Source organism: Dermatophagoides farinae, chromosome 4 (assembly GCF_024713945.1).
Source record: "Dermatophagoides farinae isolate YC_2012a chromosome 4, ASM2471394v1, whole genome shotgun sequence".
NCBI classification, from domain to species: domain Eukaryota; kingdom Metazoa; phylum Arthropoda; class Arachnida; order Sarcoptiformes; family Pyroglyphidae; genus Dermatophagoides; species Dermatophagoides farinae.
Window position 1 is genome coordinate 2,524,621 of NC_134680.1, and position 21,104 is coordinate 2,545,724.

A 21,104-nucleotide genomic window follows, 5' to 3' on the forward strand; every position below is an offset into this window, starting at 1 on the left:
TCATCATCGGATTTTTTTTTCTTTTACTTTTTTTTGTTTTGTTTTACTTTCCACATCCATGTTGATTGTCCTCATCATCATCATCATCAACATCATCAATAATTCGTTTGTTATATTCGAAAAACGTCGCTCTCGTCCATAACATTAAATGAAAACAATCGTCACCAAGAAAAAAAAATTGAAATTATTTGTGTTTAGAATTTTTTAATCAAAAACCTGGTAATTTTTACCTTAATGCTGTGTGTGTGTGTGTGGACAACAAACAAGATTGCAAATAAAAATTTTGATTTCGTATTGTATGCGTGTGTATTTTGTGTGAGTTTGTTTCTGTCGATGTGTACGTGTGTGTGTGTGTGTGATTTGTTAATGTTTTTGGATAATTTGATAATTCGTTTCGTTGTAAAACTAGATGGTTCCTGGAACAACAGAAACAAAAAATTTTCTCTTTTTTGGCATCCCTGATCATCATGATGAGATATGTAGAATGTTGATGTTGTGTTGACATCATTTAAAAATTAGAAAAAAAACATTGACTACGACAACACAACTACAGTGATTCTTATTGTTGCATTTATGTTGTATTTTTTTCCATTTTGTGAAACAATAAATTGATTACGAAAATTTTATTCAATTTTAAAAGTGAGAAAAAAAATCATTTGAGCATTGTGTTTGTGTTTGTGTATGTGTCTGTATCTGTATCTGTCTGTCTTATATTACAAACACAGCAAATCATTCATTCAATCATTGAATTATTCAATCCAAAATGAAAAATTACATAATCGATTAATAATAACTTTGTACGTGTCCAATTTGTTTTCACAATAACAAAAACAATAAAAACTAAATCGAATCTTTTCCGGATTCGAATGTTTCAACTCACAAAAACACCAACGACTACACAACAGATTGGCTTTTGTTTTTTTTTTTGTTCCAACTATTTCTTCAGCTTTGTAATTATTATTTTATTATTAATAACTATAACTATAATTGTTTGTTTGAATTTGTACACAAAAAAAACTAAAATATAATTCAATTTTGTTCATCAAAAAAGGCTTAATCGATAAATAGACAACAAAAAACGAAACTCTTCGTCATACTACAACTACTTATATATATGATCAGCATTTTTTTTTATTATTATTTCGTCTTCAATTCGTCTAGAATTTATTCTGTTTTCTTGGCCCGACTCTTTAAATTCTTTCTCGTTTTTTTTCTGGTGTCTGTGTTGAACAGTGTATTTGTGTGTGTGTGTGTTTATGAACGTGAAGAATTCCATGTGATTTAAAATCACCATTACCAAGCATTTTTGTGAAAAAAAAAGGATTATAGCAGAATCCATGTGTGTGCCATCATCAATTATTATAACACATGATTTGAACGATTTAAATTGATAAACACTAAACAATTTTTCTTTATTATTTCTTCTTGTGACATGCAAAAATTAAATAATGTTTCAATTTCACCGCCTTGAAATTCTGATGTATAGAAATTGATTTTTTAAAATTACAATATTGGATTATTAAACTAATTTTCATTCATATTGGTCATCATCCTCACAAAGTGTATGAGTTTGTGTGTCCGTGAATTTCAAATTCTGCTTCATTATTGTGACATTGTTGTTGTTATTCGGTGTGATTATATTTATTATACTGATGATTGATAAAAAGACGTTTTTGGTTGGCCTAAAAAAAGTAACATTTATCATTTAAAAAAATTAAAAATATTTTTGTAGGAAAATTTTAATTAATGAAATTTTTTAGTTTCTACTTTAGATCAAATTTTCTCTGGCATTTGACGATTTTATTTCGACAAAATATACTCTGTATACTTGAACCGAAATTTCTGATTATTATTTTTAAACCGACATTTATTAATATTACGATAAAGTTGATTATTTTTCTATACCGAAAATATGGCCACAACGGAATTGAATTTTGGACCTGAATGGATACGTGCATTGACTGATGGTGCCGGTATTGGCAGTACTAATAGCGGTGGCGGTGGTAGTAATAATAGTAGTAACAGTGGTAATAGTGGTCCGAAAACTTTTTCCGGTTCATCTGGACCTAGTTCAAGTTCATCAAATTCGTTGAGTATGTTATTGTTGATTGACCAAATGATTTTTTTTTTGTTTTAGTTTAAAATTTTATATTTCCGTAATTAACGGAAAACAATTTTTATTTTGTTTTCCTTCTTTTTTTAAATTTTTCCTTCTCTATCAAATACAGGCACAACTAATAATACATTTAAATCGGCATCATCAAAAATGTTCAATACAAAATCAATATCAAAACATCATCATCATCACGATATAAAATATCGATATACAAAAGAGGAAATGTTGTCATATTTTCAACAGTCCTCATTTTTAGCACCACCAAAAGATCTAATACAACATGATGAAGTATATGTTGATGATGGTCAACATCCACTTGCCCTAATTGAATTGACAAATGATGAAATTGATCTAATGTCACAGAATATTAATCCGGATTTTGTATTGAAAAAATCGATGCCGAATGAATCATCATCTGTTATAAATAATTCAAATAATCAACAGAATAATCATTCTTCTGGTTCTACAACGACAATGTCCAATAATAATCAACAACAACAACATCATGGATCATCATATAAAGATCGAATATCAAAATTATCATCATCAGATTTACTTCGATCACCAGGTGGGGGATCAAAACTTGTTTCATCATCACCATCATCATCAAATGGTTTTATAACAGAACGCAATAATACAACGAACAATACAAATTCTTATCCGACACGTGGTGGTGGTGGAGGATCGTCAAGAGGTTCATCATTGAATAATAATCGTATTGGACGTGGTGCCGGTAATATTGTATTCACAAGGCTATCATCAATGGATTCGTCAACATCGAATTCAGATAATAATAATTCATCTGCTGTCGGTGGTATACGTTCAATTGGCGCTCTTTATGCTGGATCGAAAAAATATATAGAATTAGCAGCTTCCGGTACACAGCGTGATGATGATAATGATAAAACATTATTGAATAACACTAAAAATAACTCAGGCTCTTCATCAATGGATTCATCATCCACAGATAATAATAATTCATCTGCTGGCGGTGCTATACGTTCAATTGGCACTTTTTATGTTGGATCAAAAAAATATGTAGAATTAGCAGCTACCGGTACACAACGTGATGATAATGAATCGACGTTAGTAAATAATTCAAAGAATAACAATTCAAATTCTTCATCAAATAGTTCATCATCGGCATCGTTGTTTATGCCATCATGGCGTTCGTCGACGAGTAAAACTGAATCTGGAACAAATTCAAATAATCCAGAGGCATCGTCAACGACTACGACGACGGTAAAAGAATCTGTATCATCATCATGGAAAACAAATAGTTGGCGTATAAATGATAATAATGGAAGTGGTTCACGTAGTTCAGGTATAAATAAATTAATGTGATTTATCTATTATAATCTATGAATTATTTCAACAGTACCGATTAGACAAAAGGATTTTTTCGGTGATCCAATCATCGATGATCACCATGATAATGGCATTAGTCGTATTAAACAATCAACCACAAACAATTCAAAATCCGGATCGGGTAAACCCTTTCAAAAACGTTCGTCATTTACATCATCCGAACGTGATCGTCATCATTTATCATCGTTTCCATCTGTGGATGGATCGACTATGTTGGATGCCGAGAGAGATTTGTTTGGCGGCCGTTCATCGTCATCATCATCCGCAACAACCACTAATGCTGGTACTGGTTCAACTTATAGTGATTTGTTTTCACGAAATTCATCATCAACAACAACACCGAAAGGATTAAATTCTCGTGATCGTTATCGTGGTGGTGATCATCGTGGTTGCGATGAAAATAATCAAACAAATTCGACAAAAACAATGGATAATTCTAAATTTTCTCATTATTCATCATCATCAAAAGGTAGTGGTTATTATGGTCGTTCATATGATCGTTTTAATTCAAGACTACGTAGTGGTGGTGGTGATGGTAATCATTATCATCATTCAAATGATGACTCGGATTTTTTCTCTGATCGTTTTGGTACACGTTCTAATAATTCTGGCCATCCTCATCATTCACAACAACAACAACATCATCAACAGCAACAAAATTTATCAAACGATGATGATGGTGATTCATATCGGCGTAAAGATTCATTACCAGAATGGAGCCTAGAAGATCCTAGTTGCATTGATGTTACTCGTGTTGGAACATTTGATGCAAGTGGAGCATTCCATGAAGCATTGGATGATGATCTTATGACACCATTAGAAGTCGATAATGATGATGATGGCGCTAAGAATAATAATGATGATCAAAATGATGATGAAGATTTTTTCGGTAGAAAAATTTCTAAAACTAAAAAGAATTCTGATAATAAAAATCATTCTACGACTAGTGGAAAATCGACAGAAGTAAAATCTAATGAACCTGATAGCAATAAATCTGAAATCCGTCCTCCTTCAACAATTTCATTGTCGACAACAACTACCAAAACAAGTTCAAAACCAAAACCGATCGATTATTTCAATGATCCATCATTAAGTCCTAATTATCAAACAAAATCTGATACGAAGCAACAAGTGTTAAATGTTGATGATAAAACAGTATCAAAAAATAATGATGAAGATAACAGAACAACAACATCAATGGATGGCAATAATAATAATAATGGCTCTATCAATAAAAATTATATGATGAATGATGAAAATATTGTTGGTAGTGGTGGTCAAGCAAACAGTCTAATGTCGATGATAGCCAAACGTAATAATGATTGTAATAATACTGGTCAATCAAGTAATAATGAATCGATTGGTGGTTGTATGGATAGAAATTCAGTATTTAATCCAACATCATCATCATCATCATCATCGGGAAATAATTCAACTTTTTCGTTTGGTGGTACCACATCGTTCGGTCCATCATCAGCTATGATTGAACAACAGCAGCAACCAGCATCACAGCCTGTCATTATTGGTGGTCCAATATCGAATCCTCGAAATACGGTTGCTGCCCATTTATTGGATTCATCATCAACGGATAATATATTGCCTGGTTCACCATCGCGTACTGTACCGTTTAAATCGATAAATAGGGATCAAAATCCTAATAATAATGAACGAAATTCTTTATTCATGCATGATGAAAATTTATTAATGAATGATTCATTAAAATTTTCATCATTATTGAATGATTTTAATTTCGATTTCGGTACTACAGCAAGTAATAGCAACACCAATAATAATTCGACAACTACTACTGGTACGAATGATTCGGCTGATCATCAACTATTTATGCGATTAGCATCCCAACAACAACATCAACATCCGCCACCGTCGAATAATCATCCATTTAATAATCAAGATCTTGACCATCATCAAACATTTGATAATGGTAGTACTAATAATCTGTTGAATAATCTGGCTAATGATGCAAATGGGCAACAGCGATTCAATATTGTACCATCAAAACCAAAGGAATTAATTGATGATCCATTACAACAACATCACCATCAAACACAATCTGTTTCTATGTCAACTAACCATACAATGATCAAATGGTTTTATTGTGATCCACAAGGTCAAACCCAGGGTCCATTCACCAGTCAAGAAATGTTTGAATGGTATAATGGTGGCTATTTTAATCCAGATTTGCTAGTCAAACGAGCATCGGATTCAAAATTTACAAAATTAGGTGAATTAATACAGGCATTGGGTGGACGTTGTCCATTTAATTTAATACCACCAACACCTTCCCCTATATCGGTTGGACAACCACAACCGATTCTACAACCAACATCCGTTAGTAATAATAATATTCAAACTGGTCGAATTGTTATGGCACAACAAGCACCACCACCACCCCCTCCTCCCACACAATCTATCCAACAACAACAGCAGCCACCATCATCTATTCAACATTCGAATTTCCCATTACGAACAAACAATAATGAGGCATTATTTTTTCCCGTTTCATCTTCATCAACAACAACATCATCGATAAACAATCAGCAACAGCCACATTCTGCTCCGATTGTACCACCATCATCGATGAATCAATTTCTAACATCATCACCATCAACGACACAATCATCGACGACAACAATCGGCGGTGGTGTTGGTCATCATCGTGGACCATCAATACAACCACCACCAACACAACCACAAGCCATCACCATCTGTTATATCATCATCATCGACTACAGCAGCAGCATTTCAATTTGATGATAACCTAATGAATTCATTCAATTTATTTCAGAATTTATCGAAAAATATCGATACGAATCAATTAAATGATGATACCTTATTAGGTGCTGATCATCTTATCGAACAATTAATACAACAGCAACGAAATCAACAACAACAAAGGCATGCACCAGTTGGCACAAATGTTGGAATTACTCAACAAATACCACCGAATCATCATCAACAACAGCAGCATGCATCCTCATCGACAACAACAACATTATCGGATAATCATCAAATGAGATTATTATTAAATCATCTTATACAACAACCACCGAATCAACCACAACATTATGCAACAACCAAAGATGAATTTCTTGCATTGAATACTCATCAACAAAGGGAACAATATCTATTGGATAGATTTGAACAATTTAATCTTGCATCATCAACGGCTAATAATAATCTCACCAGTCCAATGATGAAAGATCAATTACGACAAGTATTGAATGAACAACAACAACAATATCATCCATCACATCATCATCATCAACAACAACCTATACAACAACAACAACCACCAACATCAATGGGATATCATCATCATCAGCACATTGATGATGATCAATTAAGCACTGCCAGTAGTTCCGGAGGTGGCGGTGGTATTATTGGAACTGGACGTATAACTGCCAAAAAATTATCATTAGATGAAACATCAACAATGACAGCAAACGTTGCTAATGCTAGACAGCAAATGCCACAACCTCAACAACAGCCACAACTTTTACAACGTACACAATCCTATGAACCTGTAAATTTTATTCAGCAGCCGCCACAACAGTCCATTCCGAATCATTCATCATATGGATCTGATTCTGTGGTATCACACGGCCAATTATCGCAACCGGTTGAAGATCCATTACAATTGTTGAAGAAATATGCCGCTAGTGGTAATGAGAATTTCGTTCCAGGTGCATTATCCGTAACCGATGTTGAAGAAATACAACGACGTGAAGCTGAAGAACGATATCATCATGAACAGGAACAAAAAAGAAATCAACAACAACGATTACAACAACAAATTGTGAAATCGGATGAATCTACAGCCATGGTAATGGATAAATATCAAATGATGGTCGATACGACTAATGATTCGGTTGCCAATGAAATGGAATTTATTGAAGTTCAACGAAATAAGCATCGAAATCAACAAAAACAACAACCAAATCAAAAATTACAAAAAATTCCATCAACAACACCTTGTAAACAACATGAACAGACACAATCATCACCGCAACCTCCTACGAAAACTCCACCCCCACTACAACAACAGCCGCCAACATCAGTTATCCTACCACAAATGCCACAATTGCCTAAAAAAGCTGTATGGGGTAGTCAAAGTGTTGACAATGTTGAAACACAACAACAGCCTCAACCACAGCTTAGTATTGCTGAAATTCAACGACTTCAAGAGGAAAAGGAAAAAGAAGAACGACGTATCCGTCAAGAACAACAGATGCAAATGAATGCAGCAGCAATTCTTGCTCAACAACAGCAACAACGATCAATGAAGTGGGCAACACAACCATGGCAAGAACAGCAGACACCCGTTCAGATCAAAACATTAACAGAAATTCAAGCGGAAGAAGCAGAAAAACAGGCAGCCTTATTACGTCAGCAGCAGCAACAACAACAAGAAGCAATGGAAGCAGCAATTCGTCGACGACAAGATCCACATTCTCAAGGGGTTTTTACACCTTTATCGGTGATTGTAGCCAAAGGTTCGGGAAATCAACAACAACCACCACCTGGTGTTTGGAACGGATCACCAAAACCTGTACGATCTGGTGCCGCCTGGGATTCTGGAATAGTAGCTGATGATGAATCACAAAATCATCCATCATCACAGATGACAGCGGCATCTTCACAACAAATCAACTATAAAGCTGCTGTTGCAGCCGGACAAAAACCGAAGATTGATAGTTTAGCATTACGACAAGTGCTCAAAACAAATCCCAAAGTGAAGGTATATTTTAGTTCAGTTTTTCAAAACGATTTTTTATGAATTATAATCACTTTTATAGGATCAATCACTTATGATGTTCGTCCGTAATGAAATCGACAATCCTGAGGAATTGTATCGTTCTTCAGTGGAATTGTTGAACAAACATTTCGATAATATTGATGGTATGTCTTTCTAATATATATTTTGTTGTTGTCAATAATCACATTTTTTGTCCATTAGCCATTGGTTTTTTGAACATTGTGAAAGATCTTGGTTCACCAGCTGAAGTATCGGAATATTGTCAATCATATCTTGGTAGTAATAATGTTTCAAAATCATTTGTAAAATTTTTCATCACACGAAAAACGTATCTGATAAAATTGAAACAACAACTGGAACAAGAGGTATAGATTGGAGAAAAAAATAAAAGGTCAATGAAATTGATTCGATAAAATTTTTTTTTACAGAGAAATAAACAATCACAAACCGTGACAAAGAAAATATCCAATTGGAATAATGCACAAGAACACGAAGAACGAGTGATCAATTACAAATCGGCATTATCAGCTAATAATAATAAGACATCAATTCAATCGTCGTCGTCGGGACAATCACCATCAAATAGTAATGGTAACAATCATTCAAGCGCACATATCAAGCCAGCTACACTGAAAGCACAGATTGTCAATAATCTTAATAATAAATCAGCAAACAAAGGAAATGATGTAAGTTATAATTTCAAAATAATCAATTTGTTGTTGACCTCTATCTTTTGTAATAATAATAATCATTATTGTTTCAATATATAGGATATAAATCTAATGACCATACAGGTTGAATCAATGGAAGAATTCGATAAATGGTGTCTAGATGTACTTAGACAAAATTTTGAGCTTACCATTGATGGTAAATTTTTTTTTTATTTGAAAAGTAGATTATTAAAAAATTTGTATTAATAACTTTATTTATTTCGTTTTTTTCCTGGGAACATTAGCTGAAACATTCATTGGTTTCTTGAAGGACATTGCATCGCCTGATGAAATTAATGATTATGTACAAACATATCTGGGCAGTAATAAAATTTCCCGTGATTTTGCCAAAAATTTTATTACTAAACGAAGCTATCTTCGTAATAAAGCCCGACAAATTGAACCATATGAGGTTTGTTAATTTTTTATTTGTTAAGAATTTGACTGATTTTTTTTCTAACAAAAAAAAATAATTTCTTATAATTGTAATTATAAAAATAGGATATGTGTGGTCCAGCACCAGCTTTAACACCTGGTGGTGTGGATAATAATGGCTTCGTTACTGTATCCAGTTCGAATAAAAAGAAACGAAGTAAAAATAAACAATCAACAACATAATCATAAATCAAAACAAAAAAAAAAGATTCATAAATGTGATTTAATTAATTATCCAATTGATCGAAATCGTAGATGTAAAAAACAAATGAATACCTACCAATGATGATGATGATTAATGAAATGAATTTTAATAATCATTTAGCTACGAATACGATCAACAACAAATAACACAAACTACCAATACGAAAATGTAAAATGTTTTTCTCTTCAATAAAAAAAAATAATATGTTTATTACAAAAAGAATTTTTCTATTCAAAAATAATAATCATAATGATGATAATAAAAATAAAATGTGAGATTCATAAATCAAAATTATTAGTATAATTAATCTTCAATTATCTTGCAATTATATAATACAATGATGATTATCACAATAATATAAGTTCAATGTAAGAATTTTGTGAAAGTTTTCTTTACTGATGATTAAAGTAATGTTTTCAATGGAAATTTATTCGTTGGTTCATGTATGGTCACCGTTGTTGTTGTCATTGTTTTATTATTTGGTGGCCGTTGTATTGTATTCGAACATATTTGCTGAATTCGTCGTATGGTTCCATATTCACCATAATCATTATTAGCATCAACAAAAACGGCATCCGGTGTTGAAATAGCTTTTCGTAATTGATGATAATCCGATGATAATTGTGGTTGATATTGTTGTTGTTGTTGTTGCGATATGATTGGACATCGTGGTTTTGGTACCTGATAAACACTGACAATATTATCTTTTTCTTTACGATAACGATGTTTACGTATAAGATCAACTTTAGCATATATTTGACTTTGTGTTACTTGTGGATGTTGTTGTTGTTGGCTATTTGTATTTGCTGGTAATATCTGATGATATTCATGTAATGATGGTGGTAATGATGTACAACCGGATGAATGAGTAAATCTTGGAGGCGTTGAATAGATCCATTGATATTGTTGTTGTTGTTGTTGTTGAGGATAATGATGATGATAATGAGCCGATTTCTGTGTATGATTTTTAATGGCATCTAATTCGGCTGCAATACGAGCTGCTCGAATTAATTTACGATCAGTTTCCTCTATAATAATTTAAAAATTTTTTGTAATATTGAAAAGAGATTAAATTTAAAAGCAAAAAAAAAAAAAAAAAAAAATGATCACTTACCCGAAAACATTTGTTTGGCTGCATTAGTAATCTCTTCATAGAATGTTGCCAATGCTTGATTGAGATCATTTTTATTCCTATTATTGTTATTAGCATTATTACTATTATTATTATTATTATTGGTGTTTGAATTTAATGTTTCTTGATCCACTACAATCGAACATGACGATGAAGATGGCGATGATGATGATGACGAAGATTGTGAAGAGGAAATGGCATGATTATCATTTGCATTCTGTTGACGGCTAATTCTACCAGATTCTATATCTAAACTTAATGATGGAGTTATAGTGAATATAGGTGGTGTTAATATAGATTTAGTCAATGATGCTCGTCTTGGTTCTTCCTTTTCTTCTGAATGTTCACGATGATCGCCATCATTATCACTGTTGGATTCTGGTTGAGACGAATGAACATTCGGTGATGATGATGATGATGAATTTATAAGACAATTGCGAAGACGATTGAAAATTGTTAGTAAAAATTTAGCTATCGATTCTCCAGTCAATTTTATTCGACGTTTCATTGCCGAAACAGTGGATGATGACAAAGCAGCTTCAGGCCATTCAATTATATTTCGTTTGAACATAAGAATCACAATAATTAATATGGAAAGGAAAGCAGCAATTACAACGGCAGCCAACAGATGCAAAATATTTACAGATGTTTCACGAATGTAGAAACTTTTATTACGGAAAAAATTTTTTATCGTCGATGATGATCCATAACCGTAGAAATAGAGAAATCCATTATGTCGTTGTCGTACACAACTTGTGGATGATCGATGTCTTGATGATGATGATGATGATATAGTTGTTTCATTTTGATTGATAATTTCTGTCCAAAGCCCGTCTTCACGACAACGAAACCACAAGCTTGAACGTGTCAGATTTGAACGTTGAACATCTTGTGATGAACAAATCAATTCGGCTAATGCTGAAAATTTAGTCGATCCATTGATCAGACGAAACTGTGCACCGGATAGAAAAAATTCCTCTGAATTTACTAATAATGATTCGGGATGACCACAATCGATTGCTGATTATTAAAAAATGTAAATGTAAATTAATTCGATTTGGACCTATGAAAACAAAACATACGTTCACATTGTGGAACATCCAAACTACCGGACCATTGTCCATAACGATCACAGATACGTGTATCATTTGCATTTGGATCGACAAATACGAAACCAGGACGACATTCATAAACGGTTCGTGAACCAACAACCGGTTGATCATAATAATCTTCACCATACATTCGATGAAATCCATTCATAATTGATACTGGTTCCGGACATGTGATTCGTTCACAATATGGTTCTTTATCAATCCATTGTCCTGTACGTTGATCACAATGACGTCGTGATTGTCCGATCAAACGATATCCATCATGACAATGATATTCAACTGAACGAGATCCATCAACTGAAATCTGTTGATCCAATACGAAACCAAAAGCCGGTACCTCAACCTGACCACATTCATAATGGCCACGTTCAACAAATACATCAACTTCACAAAGACCAAAATATTCCAATTGTGGATAATCATCTTCGATTTGTAGATAATTTCCACGAAGACCACCATTATTCGATGAACATTGTACAAATATTGTTTTGGATGAAAACACACCACGAAATGATGCACATTTATGATATTTTGAAGAAGTTGACATTGTTGTCACACTATGACCGTAAGATGTTTGTGTAGAATTCTTTCCCAAAAAAGTATCATTTTCACCATGATTGGTTGTCAATGTTTCTACTTCAATCACATAGATTGAAAAATAAAGTTCAGCATCTATCAGAGATAAAATAAAACAAAAACATTAAGTTTTTTTCCAACCAAAAAACTTTCGAATTCACTTACTTATAGGAGGTAACGTTAACGCAACCGATATAATAGATTGATTATCCATTGCTGCTTTAGGTAATTCAACACGCCACCATCGTGGTTTACGACGATTTGAAAAGAAACATGTACGAAAATTTCCATCCACAGCTAATTGTGGTGGATAATTATTCAATGCTTCCGATGCCGATGTTAAACCTAGATTCCGGATTGATTGATCTGATTGAAAAATTTTTATAATTTAATTATTAATTAACTTTCAAATACAGAAAAAAATAAAACACATACCACAAATGGGCATCCTTCCAGACCATGTATTATTTGATTGACATGTACGTGTCATTGGACCCAATAGAAAATAACCAGGGTCACATTCAAATGTTATGACCATTCCTTCTTCATAACGTTCAAGTAGATGTAATACACGACCATTACGTGGTGATCCTGGATAACCACAGGTTGCTCTTACTAAAGTCATTGATGATGGTGATGGAACAATGGATGGTGATCCAAAATCTGTACCACCTTGATTTCCATAATTGTAATCAACATTGTTGTCGTCGTCTGCAATAAAAATATTTTCCACTGTAGTCGTTAGGTCATTGGTTTCATCGGTAGCAGCAGCTGAAAGAAAAAAAATTTCGATGAAAACAAAAATTTTTAAATGTCCTGTCTGACTGTGAGAAAAAAAATTAAGGCTCAGGTAAATCACCTGAGCCTTTTTTGGTAGATCTGATTATGACAGGCAGTCCCAAGATTTCTATCCATTCACATAATTATTTAAAAGGACCTTCCTGAAGACGACGACAGCTGTGAAGACTTTTTCATGAACGGCAGCAGCTGTCGTCATAAGGTCCTTCTGGTTTTCTTTCCCATCACACAATAATCTTTTGCTTGTCTTGTTCTGTGTCTTGTAACGTATGATACAGGTGAAAGGTAAAAAGAAAAGTAAAATCGTCTGAATGTGGTTATAATGTGTACAGTGTGTGCTGATTTAACACTAAAGCAAAGGTCGTCAAATATCGTGCGTTACAAGGTTAACAAATGGCATATGTGCTAGGACATTTGGTTTCCGCTAGTGCCATATGTTTGGCTTTTGCTAGCACAATTCTTTTTAATTTTCCCAACGGCTAAAAATTGAGAAAACCAAGGGAAAAAATCATTCATATAATGAGGCCATATGGCTTTTCCGTTTGATATTTGGAACAAATAATTATCAATGATCAATTTTTGTTTTTTTTTGAATCATTTTGGTGTTGATTGAACCAAATCAGAATAATCGAATCGATTATTTAAAAGAGACTTACCATTCATTGATGATGATGATGATGATGATAGAATGATGAAGAGGGTGGCCAACAAAATCAATGGAAAAAATTTAAAAATATTTTTCAAATGAATTGAATCCATTTTACGATACATTTTCATATAAAAAAACAATTTTTCGAGAGATCAACTAATCAATGATGAAAATAAAACTCTGAAATTATGTCGATGATGATGATGATGAATCACATTTCGTTTGATGATGACTTTTTCTCAGTAATCACAAATACGCATCAAATGGTAAAAAAAAATACATAGAAAATTCGTTGAAAAATGAAAAAAATTTCGGTTGGATCTCAAACACACACACACACACATACACACCAGTGGATGATCGAATGGTGATGGTGGTCCAGAGAGATCAAGCATCAGATGAAAATGATTGTAACAGTTTGGGATAGACTGAACGAGAGAAAAAAAAATTTTAAATGGAACTCAGACCGACAAATACAAACACATACACACACACACCCAATAAAATACATCAAAAGACCGAAAGGGTCTCGTGCAAGGGCGGTTCCAAGAAAAAAGTGCAACAGTTGGTACGTACACTAACAGTTAATACAAGCCACACATGTTATATGTCATGTGGAGGTCAAATATACAATAGGTGTAAACGAAAGAAATAGAGACAGGGTCCACAAACAGCCGGCATCAATAAGAACATTTCTCATTCACATCAGATAGTTGTTGTAGTTTTTTTTCTCTGCCAGATTTGATCAAATCAACAATCAAATATGAATCATTCTGTGTTAGTTCCGTTTTTTGATACTTTGTTCATGTTGTTGATCGATATCGTAAACAAAACAAAAAAAAACCGGAACGGAAACGATACACGAACACACATGTCACACGCACAAGGATTTTGGTTTTTTTTAGTTGATTTAATTTCATTTCAAATTGAACCGAAAAACGACAACAACAACAACAACAACAAGGTCCCCACATCACCTTCTGCACTGCTCCACCTCCTCCCAAGTCTTAACGATCATCGTCATCAGCGAAAAAAGTCAACCAAGCAAAACAAGCTAAGTAGCCAGCTAGCCAGAAAAATCCATAACCATAAATATAAGGTCTCGTTTTGGAATGGTGGCATGACAACATTTACAAAATCGGATATTTTTGGTTTCTTATGAATGAATGAAACAAAATACAAGTGAAAAAAATACATATGAAAGCGTTAACCATTACATTCTATCGTTTGTTCGTTCGTTCATTCATTCACTCGTTCAACGGACTATTAAAGATGTCATCATTATAATTATCATACATCATCATCATCATCATCGTTGTATGCAGTAGAAAATTTATTGTATGTCAAAGGCCCTTAAACTTATTGTAAAATAAAAATGGTCATCATAAAATGAACGTGTGCCCATCATCATCATCATCATTAGATGTCATGGTCCAATGATCTACTTTGTTTGTTTGTTTGTTTGTTACATCATTTATACACCCTTCTTTTTTTTCATGACTGATTCTTCGTCTTATTCTTTTTTAGAAATGTAATTTCGTAATTATTTCTTTTCAAATTTTCGAAAATTATCGAATAAACTCATTCATTATCATCAAAACAAAACAAAACAAACTCAACAATCGACCAAAAAAAAAAAAAAAAATATAAAATAAAGACTGTTAGAGAAAGAGAATCGTATACGATTGTCGACCAGGTGTGTGTATGATTCTAGGTTTTATTAATAAAGAGTTATATCGTATGTAAGAAAGAAAGAGAAACCAAATGGTCCCTTGTATATGAATACAAGAACAAAAGCTTTTACGATTTTTAAAAAAGTTTCATTCATTCATTATTATATAAAAGGAGTGTGTGTGTGTGTGTGTATCCAATCTTTTATTATTTAAAAGAAAAAAAAATCTAATTGTAAATTCATTCATTCATATACACGACAAGAAAACGGGGCTAACATCTAGCTAAATCATCTATGATCCAAATAATAATAATGATGATGATGATGATGATGATGAAGGCAATGAAAGAAACAAAAAAAAAACACTTAAATATCATAAAGGATAGGGAACCGCACCCAATTTCATATATTTGGATGTCATATATGTGATATATTTTGTGTGTTTGATGAACCATTCAAGCAAACAAAATGAATAAAGATATTGTTGTTGTTTTTGTTTAGAATTTCCGTTTCCTTTAGATTTTGTTTTGTTTACACCAAGAGTTATGAAAGATTACATCATAACATCATCATAGTTTTTTTGTGTACTTTTTTTCGATGTAATACTGGACATAAAAAAACAACAACCATCATAATCGCGATTAATGTTCATTCGTCAACGTTATAATCATCATCGTGCATATTGTAATCGTTGAGTGTGCGCCATTGCGCCTGTCTTTGAGAGTTGTGTTTGAGTGACAGAAATAATCATCATCATTATTGTCACATTGTTGTCATATCATCATTATTGTCACATCGTTGTTAGCATCATCATCGAATTATGTGGCTCACATCGTTTATTTATTGTTTATCATGTATTATTATCATATTTCAATAAAGACCATAAATTATTCTAAAAACCGACCATTCGTGAATTATTTTCTATCTAATACTTTCGTACATGAAATATTGGTAATTTCATATAGTGACACACACACACACACACACAAACACACACATAGATAGATAGACGTCAATAACGATAATGTTCGATGGGAAAGAAAAAAAAAAGAAATTAGCATGATTTTTTGTAGTTTAATCAATTTTATCGATTTGATAATTGATAAACAACAATAATATTGATTGATATTGGTTACACCATTTTGCGATACTATCATAGTTGTTTTTTTGTTGTAATCATTACCATGGAAGACATCTGTACATCATTTTTTCAAATTTTATTTTGTGTGAAATTTTTATTGTAACAAATTGAAAAAAATGTATCAAATTGTTGATCATTCGAAGAATAGAAAAACAATCGTAGTTATTGCATATCCGGCTGTTGGTCATGTAAATGGTTGTCGTAATGCATTAGCAAATAGCCTTATTAAATATGGTCATCGTGTTATATTTATCATTGGTAAAGCATTTCGTGGCAAACTTTTACCGTATGGATTTGAAGAATTAATTTGCGCTGAATTTGATGATGATGATGATGATAATCATAATAGTAATAATGATCCAGCTGCGAAATTAGCTCGACATTTATTAGAATTCGATAATATGTTGGCCATAAAAAATTTGAGTATTGAAAAACGTTTGGAAAATTTAATAAAAATGTTTTCAACACTTTTACCAGATTTCATAATAAAAACAGATGAATATTTGAAGAAAATGATCAAAACAATCGGTAAAATTGATTTATTCATCGTCGATGATGTTCAACAATATCCGGCTATAATGGATGCAAAGGATATACCACTCATACAATGTATAACATCGATGCCAAATACACAGGCGAAAGACACAAGTTTACCACCACCATTTACCGGTTAGTTCATAATAATTCATTCATAAAATTATTTCATTCAATTCAACATAAATGCATGCATGTATTATATAGGATTAGAATCGAATCTTTCCATCAAAGAATATGAGCCATATTATTCGATTATTGAAAAAACATTCAATGAAGATCGTATAAATGAAAGTGTAGCAAAACTTGGCTATAAAAATCTATGGATTTCATCATTGTTTACACCACCCAAATATCCCAATTATCCATTGCGACAATGTTTAACGGTTTATGCATATCCGAAAGAATTAAATCATCCAAAAATCGAATCTCGTCCTGATTGGTTTAATCTTGAAGTTTTTGCAAAAAATTCATACGACAAAACTATCGATTTGGAGAAATTAGTGGGAGCTGAACTTTTTCATGATCAATTAGGAGGACGTTTCAGTGGTAAATGGATATATCTATCTCTTGGATCAATGGGTTCGATCGATATCAATTTAATGTTACGGCTGACCAGAATATTGGCACTTACCGATCATAAATATATCGTATCAAAAGGTTTACGTCATAATGAATATGAATTACCGGGACATAATATGTGGGGTACAAATCATGTACCACAGATAGAAATTCTACCATTAATGGATTTAGTTATCACGCATGGTGGTAATAATACCGTTACGGAAACATTTGCACAAGGTAAACCAATGATTGTAATGCCATTGTTTGGTGATCAACTTGATAATGCACAACGTTTACATGAAACTGGATATGGACGACGATTAGATCCATATGGATTTCAGGATCAACAATTATTGGATACAATAAATGAACTGTTGTATGATGAGATGCTCAATGAAAAATTGAGAAAAGCATCTGAACGTATAAAACAATCAAATTCATTCAAAGAATTTGTTGGAATTGCTGAAAAAATTATGGATAAAAATGAGAAATAATTTTGTCAAAAAGATTTCTGGATTTTAATTATGGAATATTTAGATTCGAATAAATGATGAATTTTTATTGAATAAATAAATAAATATAATGAATGAAATGAATAAGATGGATAGATGGATGAAATTTTTCTCTCATCGTAACAAAATCAATGATGAAAAGAGAAATTTATTCTGCTCCATATTTAGTAGTTGCTATAAAGCACAGAAAATAATACAAATAATAATAATAAACTAGTAGAATTATTATAATGGAAAGAAACGTTTACGAAAATTAAGAAATTTAAATCTAGCCAATTTAGCCTGTTTTGGTGACCAGAATCGACCACGTGATGATAATGGTGATATTAATTCATTATTATTATTATGATTTATTGTTGTTGATTGACGATGCTTATTGTTGTTGTTGTTATTATTATTATTATGCCGATATCTATGATAATGATTAACAACGTTCCATTTAATTAGATTTTTATTATTAACATCACGTGTAGCTTCAATTATTATTGGCATCATTATTGGTTTAGCCAATGATGATGATGATGATGATGGAGGCAATTTAAATGGTTTAGCAATCAATACGATCAGGCCATTATGTAATTTAATATGGCCACCACCACCACCACCATCATCATCATTTTCTGCATTAATACCAAATTCATTATCAAAATCTTTGATTAGATCGATATCATCTTGTGTGGTTCCAAGTTTTGGATTTATAATTATCGTATCATTTCGTTGTTTTGGATCTTGTTCAATTTTACCTAACCAAATTAATCAAATCAAATCAATCGATTAAAAAAAAAAATGAAAAATTAAACATTAAATCGCATACCTCGATTAGTATTATTATTATTAACGACGACAAAACAATCACCAACAATATTGACCAATATAATGAACAATAAACATAATTGTGATGAATAAAATGATGATGATGAAAATTGAATCATATTGAAAATATATTTTCACGCAATAAAAAAAATGATGATGATTTCAAATGATGATGTTTTCTGTTGTTCAATGTTGTTAAACATTTTATCGAATGTGGTGAATGATTTTAATTTGAAAAATTAGAAAAAACCACACTGATTGAATTGAATGAAAATTATTATCAGCATCGCATATACATTAGATTCTATTGTTGTTCCAAATGGAAAAGAGAGAAATCAAAAAAGAGAATTGTCCAATGTTTGATGAGACATTCGATGATGTGTAGTTCCTAGAAATAGGGGAAAAAAATAAGAGACAAATAGGGCTCATTTCATGATGATGATGAAGCAAAAAAAAATACTCAAACAAATTGGAAATGCCTTGAATTTAATTTCTCACTTTTTATATTTGTTTGTTCCAAAATATCAACAACAACGACATTTGGCCAAGTTTTCACTATTATCATCAGCATCATTAAATTATTTGAACATTCATAAAAACGTCTTTTGTTGAACGACTGTTGTTGTTGTTGTTGTTGTTACTGTTGTATGAATATTGGATACATTCATTCAATATGTATAGGAACGGACATACACAAAAAAAATCAGAAAATTTTCGGGGCCATATTATCATTCGATGAATATATGATTGTGTGATCAAAAAAAAACAGGATGAAGCAACGAGTTTTTTCTTTCATTTTCATTTTGGTTTTGTTTAGTTTATTTCACTACCAACTAAGAAGGAAAAAAAAACAAAACGAAAATTTTAGATGCAGATTTTTCCGACAGATGAATGAAATGAATGAATGAAAACAACTGAACGACAACAATTAACAAAAAAAATCAAATGAATGAATTATGTGTGTTTTTCCATTTGTTAAACAATAATGATTCTTTTAGCAGGAACAAACAAACAAACAAACAAACAAAACAAAACATTGATTGAACAACAACAATAACATTAAGGAATTATTTTGTTTGTGTACATTTTTTTTTTTGTTTTGAAAAAAAAAGAAAAAATCGGACACATCAGAAAAAAAGGTGGAAATAGTCATATATGATAATAATGATGATGATGTTGGTCGAAATCAACAGCACGTCATCCAAATGGATATGCATTTATCATCTATGAATTTCATTTTTTTTTTAGAGGTCAACACACATCTTTAAGATTGTCGGGCGCGATCAAAGCAACAACAACAACAACGACAAAAAACGTCGTCATCTTTATTAAATCATCATTTTTCACCGCGTACTGATTTTTATTTTCCATGGTTGGATTGTAAAAAAAAATGGCAAAAAAAAATTCGAATAAAAAGGATTGGTTATCTTTCATTTCATTTTTGTTCATTCAATTGTATTATATACCATATAACAATGATGATGATCTGTGAAAGGAGTGTTGTTTGAAGGATCCTAAGAAATGGAAATATTTATTAAATAGGATGTTGATTATCATTGTTGGTGACATCATTAGACCTTGATTTTTTTTGAATAATAAATATTTTGTTTTTTGTTGTTTACCATCATTTTTTTCTGTTTATATTCTCTTTTGATCTGGATCTTTCTTTCGCTTTATCGTGCCACTATCATCACCTGTTTATTTGATGAGATTATTTATTTAATTATCCTTATCTCAAAAAAAGTGTTGCCATTTTTTCGATTCAATTTCAAGTTGTAGTTATAATTATAAAAAAAAATTTATTTATTTATCTGACCTGTCGAACGCAATAACATTCTTAAGGTTTTTTTTTTTTTTTTTTTGATTGGAGTCATTTGATTGATGATTTAAATGATCACGAAACAAGGTTTACTCAAATCAATCTAAAGAATCTGTCACTGTATATTTGTATATATCGATACTTTGAACTCATTTCATCATTCAATTTTTT

General features: G+C 31.9%; 5 protein-coding genes across 7 annotated transcripts; 3 read left to right on the forward strand and 2 right to left on the reverse strand.

Annotated features, from left to right (window-relative positions):
• Positions 1 to 11: 11 nt before the first annotated feature.
• Positions 12 to 7,703, forward strand: LOC124500450 (uncharacterized). 3 transcript variants are annotated; one of them, XM_075730575.1, is made up of 5 exons: positions 12 to 219; positions 1,487 to 1,691; positions 1,761 to 2,093; positions 2,229 to 3,440; positions 3,495 to 7,703. In XM_075730575.1, exons 3-5 carry the CDS (start codon positions 1,913 to 1,915, stop codon positions 6,254 to 6,256), a joined length of 4,155 nt encoding a protein of 1,384 aa, XP_075586690.1. In that variant the 5' UTR covers positions 12 to 219; positions 1,487 to 1,691; positions 1,761 to 1,912; the 3' UTR covers positions 6,257 to 7,703. The 3 variants fall into 3 exon arrangements, with proteins under 3 accessions (XP_075586690.1, XP_075586691.1, XP_046920481.2); XM_075730576.1 differs by lacking the exon at positions 1,487 to 1,691 and having other exon boundaries at positions 53 to 219; XM_047064525.2 differs by lacking the exon at positions 12 to 219 and having other exon boundaries at positions 1,251 to 1,691.
• On the forward strand, positions 4,208 to 9,902 carry LOC124500452 (uncharacterized). Its single transcript, XM_047064526.2, has 7 exons — positions 4,208 to 8,243; positions 8,302 to 8,404; positions 8,463 to 8,626; positions 8,690 to 8,947; positions 9,032 to 9,128; positions 9,217 to 9,383; positions 9,473 to 9,902. Exons 1-7 carry the CDS (start codon positions 6,267 to 6,269, stop codon positions 9,587 to 9,589), a joined length of 2,883 nt encoding a protein of 960 aa, XP_046920482.2. The 5' UTR covers positions 4,208 to 6,266; the 3' UTR covers positions 9,590 to 9,902.
• Positions 9,903 to 10,013: 111 nt separating this feature from the next.
• On the reverse strand, positions 10,014 to 13,196 carry LOC124500480 (uncharacterized). The gene is made up of 5 exons (XM_047064554.2): positions 12,867 to 13,196; positions 12,597 to 12,797; positions 11,826 to 12,527; positions 10,726 to 11,763; positions 10,014 to 10,639 (listed from the first exon to the last, which is right to left on the reverse strand). The coding sequence occupies exons 1-5, from the start codon at positions 13,054 to 13,056 to the stop codon at positions 10,014 to 10,016; spliced, it is 2,757 nt and encodes a 918-aa protein (XP_046920510.2). The 5' UTR covers positions 13,057 to 13,196.
• A 2,973-nt stretch (positions 13,197 to 16,169) lies between these two features.
• Positions 16,170 to 18,383, forward strand: LOC124491088 (uncharacterized). The gene is made up of 2 exons (XM_047053698.2): positions 16,170 to 17,360; positions 17,433 to 18,383. The coding sequence occupies exons 1-2, from the start codon at positions 16,808 to 16,810 to the stop codon at positions 18,281 to 18,283; spliced, it is 1,404 nt and encodes a 467-aa protein (XP_046909654.1). The 5' UTR covers positions 16,170 to 16,807; the 3' UTR covers positions 18,284 to 18,383.
• Positions 18,322 to 20,704, reverse strand: LOC124491090 (uncharacterized). The gene is made up of 3 exons (XM_047053700.2): positions 19,613 to 20,704; positions 19,116 to 19,502; positions 18,322 to 19,044 (listed from the first exon to the last, which is right to left on the reverse strand). The coding sequence occupies exons 2-3, from the start codon at positions 19,231 to 19,233 to the stop codon at positions 18,527 to 18,529; spliced, it is 636 nt and encodes a 211-aa protein (XP_046909656.2). The 5' UTR covers positions 19,234 to 19,502; positions 19,613 to 20,704; the 3' UTR covers positions 18,322 to 18,526.
• Between the last annotated feature and the right edge of the window lie 400 nt (positions 20,705 to 21,104).

Bases quoted from the DNA above. Each gene is read 5' to 3' on its own strand.
- LOC124500480 (XM_047064554.2), bottom strand. From the start codon at position 13,056: ATGACTTTAGTAAGAGCAACCTGTGGTTATCCAGGATCACCACGTAAT. The intron at 11,764-11,825 runs GTATGTTTTGTT...TTTAATAATCAG, and splicing joins GGATGTTCCACAATGTGAAC to CAATCGATTGTGGTCATCCC. The intron at 10,640-10,725 runs GTAAGTGATCAT...AAATTATTATAG, and splicing joins AGCCAAACAAATGTTTTCGG to AGGAAACTGATCGTAAATTA.
- LOC124500452 (XM_047064526.2), top strand. From the start codon at position 6,267: ATGAATTCATTCAATTTATTTCAGAATTTATCGAAAAATATCGATACG. The intron at 8,405-8,462 runs GTATGTCTTTCT...TTTGTCCATTAG, and splicing joins ACATTTCGATAATATTGATG to CCATTGGTTTTTTGAACATT. The intron at 8,948-9,031 runs GTAAGTTATAAT...TTCAATATATAG, and splicing joins CAGCAAACAAAGGAAATGAT to GATATAAATCTAATGACCAT.
- LOC124491090 (XM_047053700.2), bottom strand. From the start codon at position 19,233: ATGATTCAATTTTCATCATCATCATTTTATTCATCACAATTATGTTTA. The intron at 19,045-19,115 runs GTATGCGATTTA...TAATTTGGTTAG, and splicing joins TAATAATAATACTAATCGAG to GTAAAATTGAACAAGATCCA.
- LOC124491088 (XM_047053698.2), top strand. From the start codon at position 16,808: ATGTATCAAATTGTTGATCATTCGAAGAATAGAAAAACAATCGTAGTT. The intron at 17,361-17,432 runs GTTAGTTCATAA...TGTATTATATAG, and splicing joins TTTACCACCACCATTTACCG to GATTAGAATCGAATCTTTCC.
- LOC124500450 (XM_075730575.1), top strand. From the start codon at position 1,913: ATGGCCACAACGGAATTGAATTTTGGACCTGAATGGATACGTGCATTG. The intron at 2,094-2,228 runs GTATGTTATTGT...TATCAAATACAG, and splicing joins AAGTTCATCAAATTCGTTGA to GCACAACTAATAATACATTT. The intron at 3,441-3,494 runs GTATAAATAAAT...TTATTTCAACAG, and splicing joins AAGTGGTTCACGTAGTTCAG to TACCGATTAGACAAAAGGAT.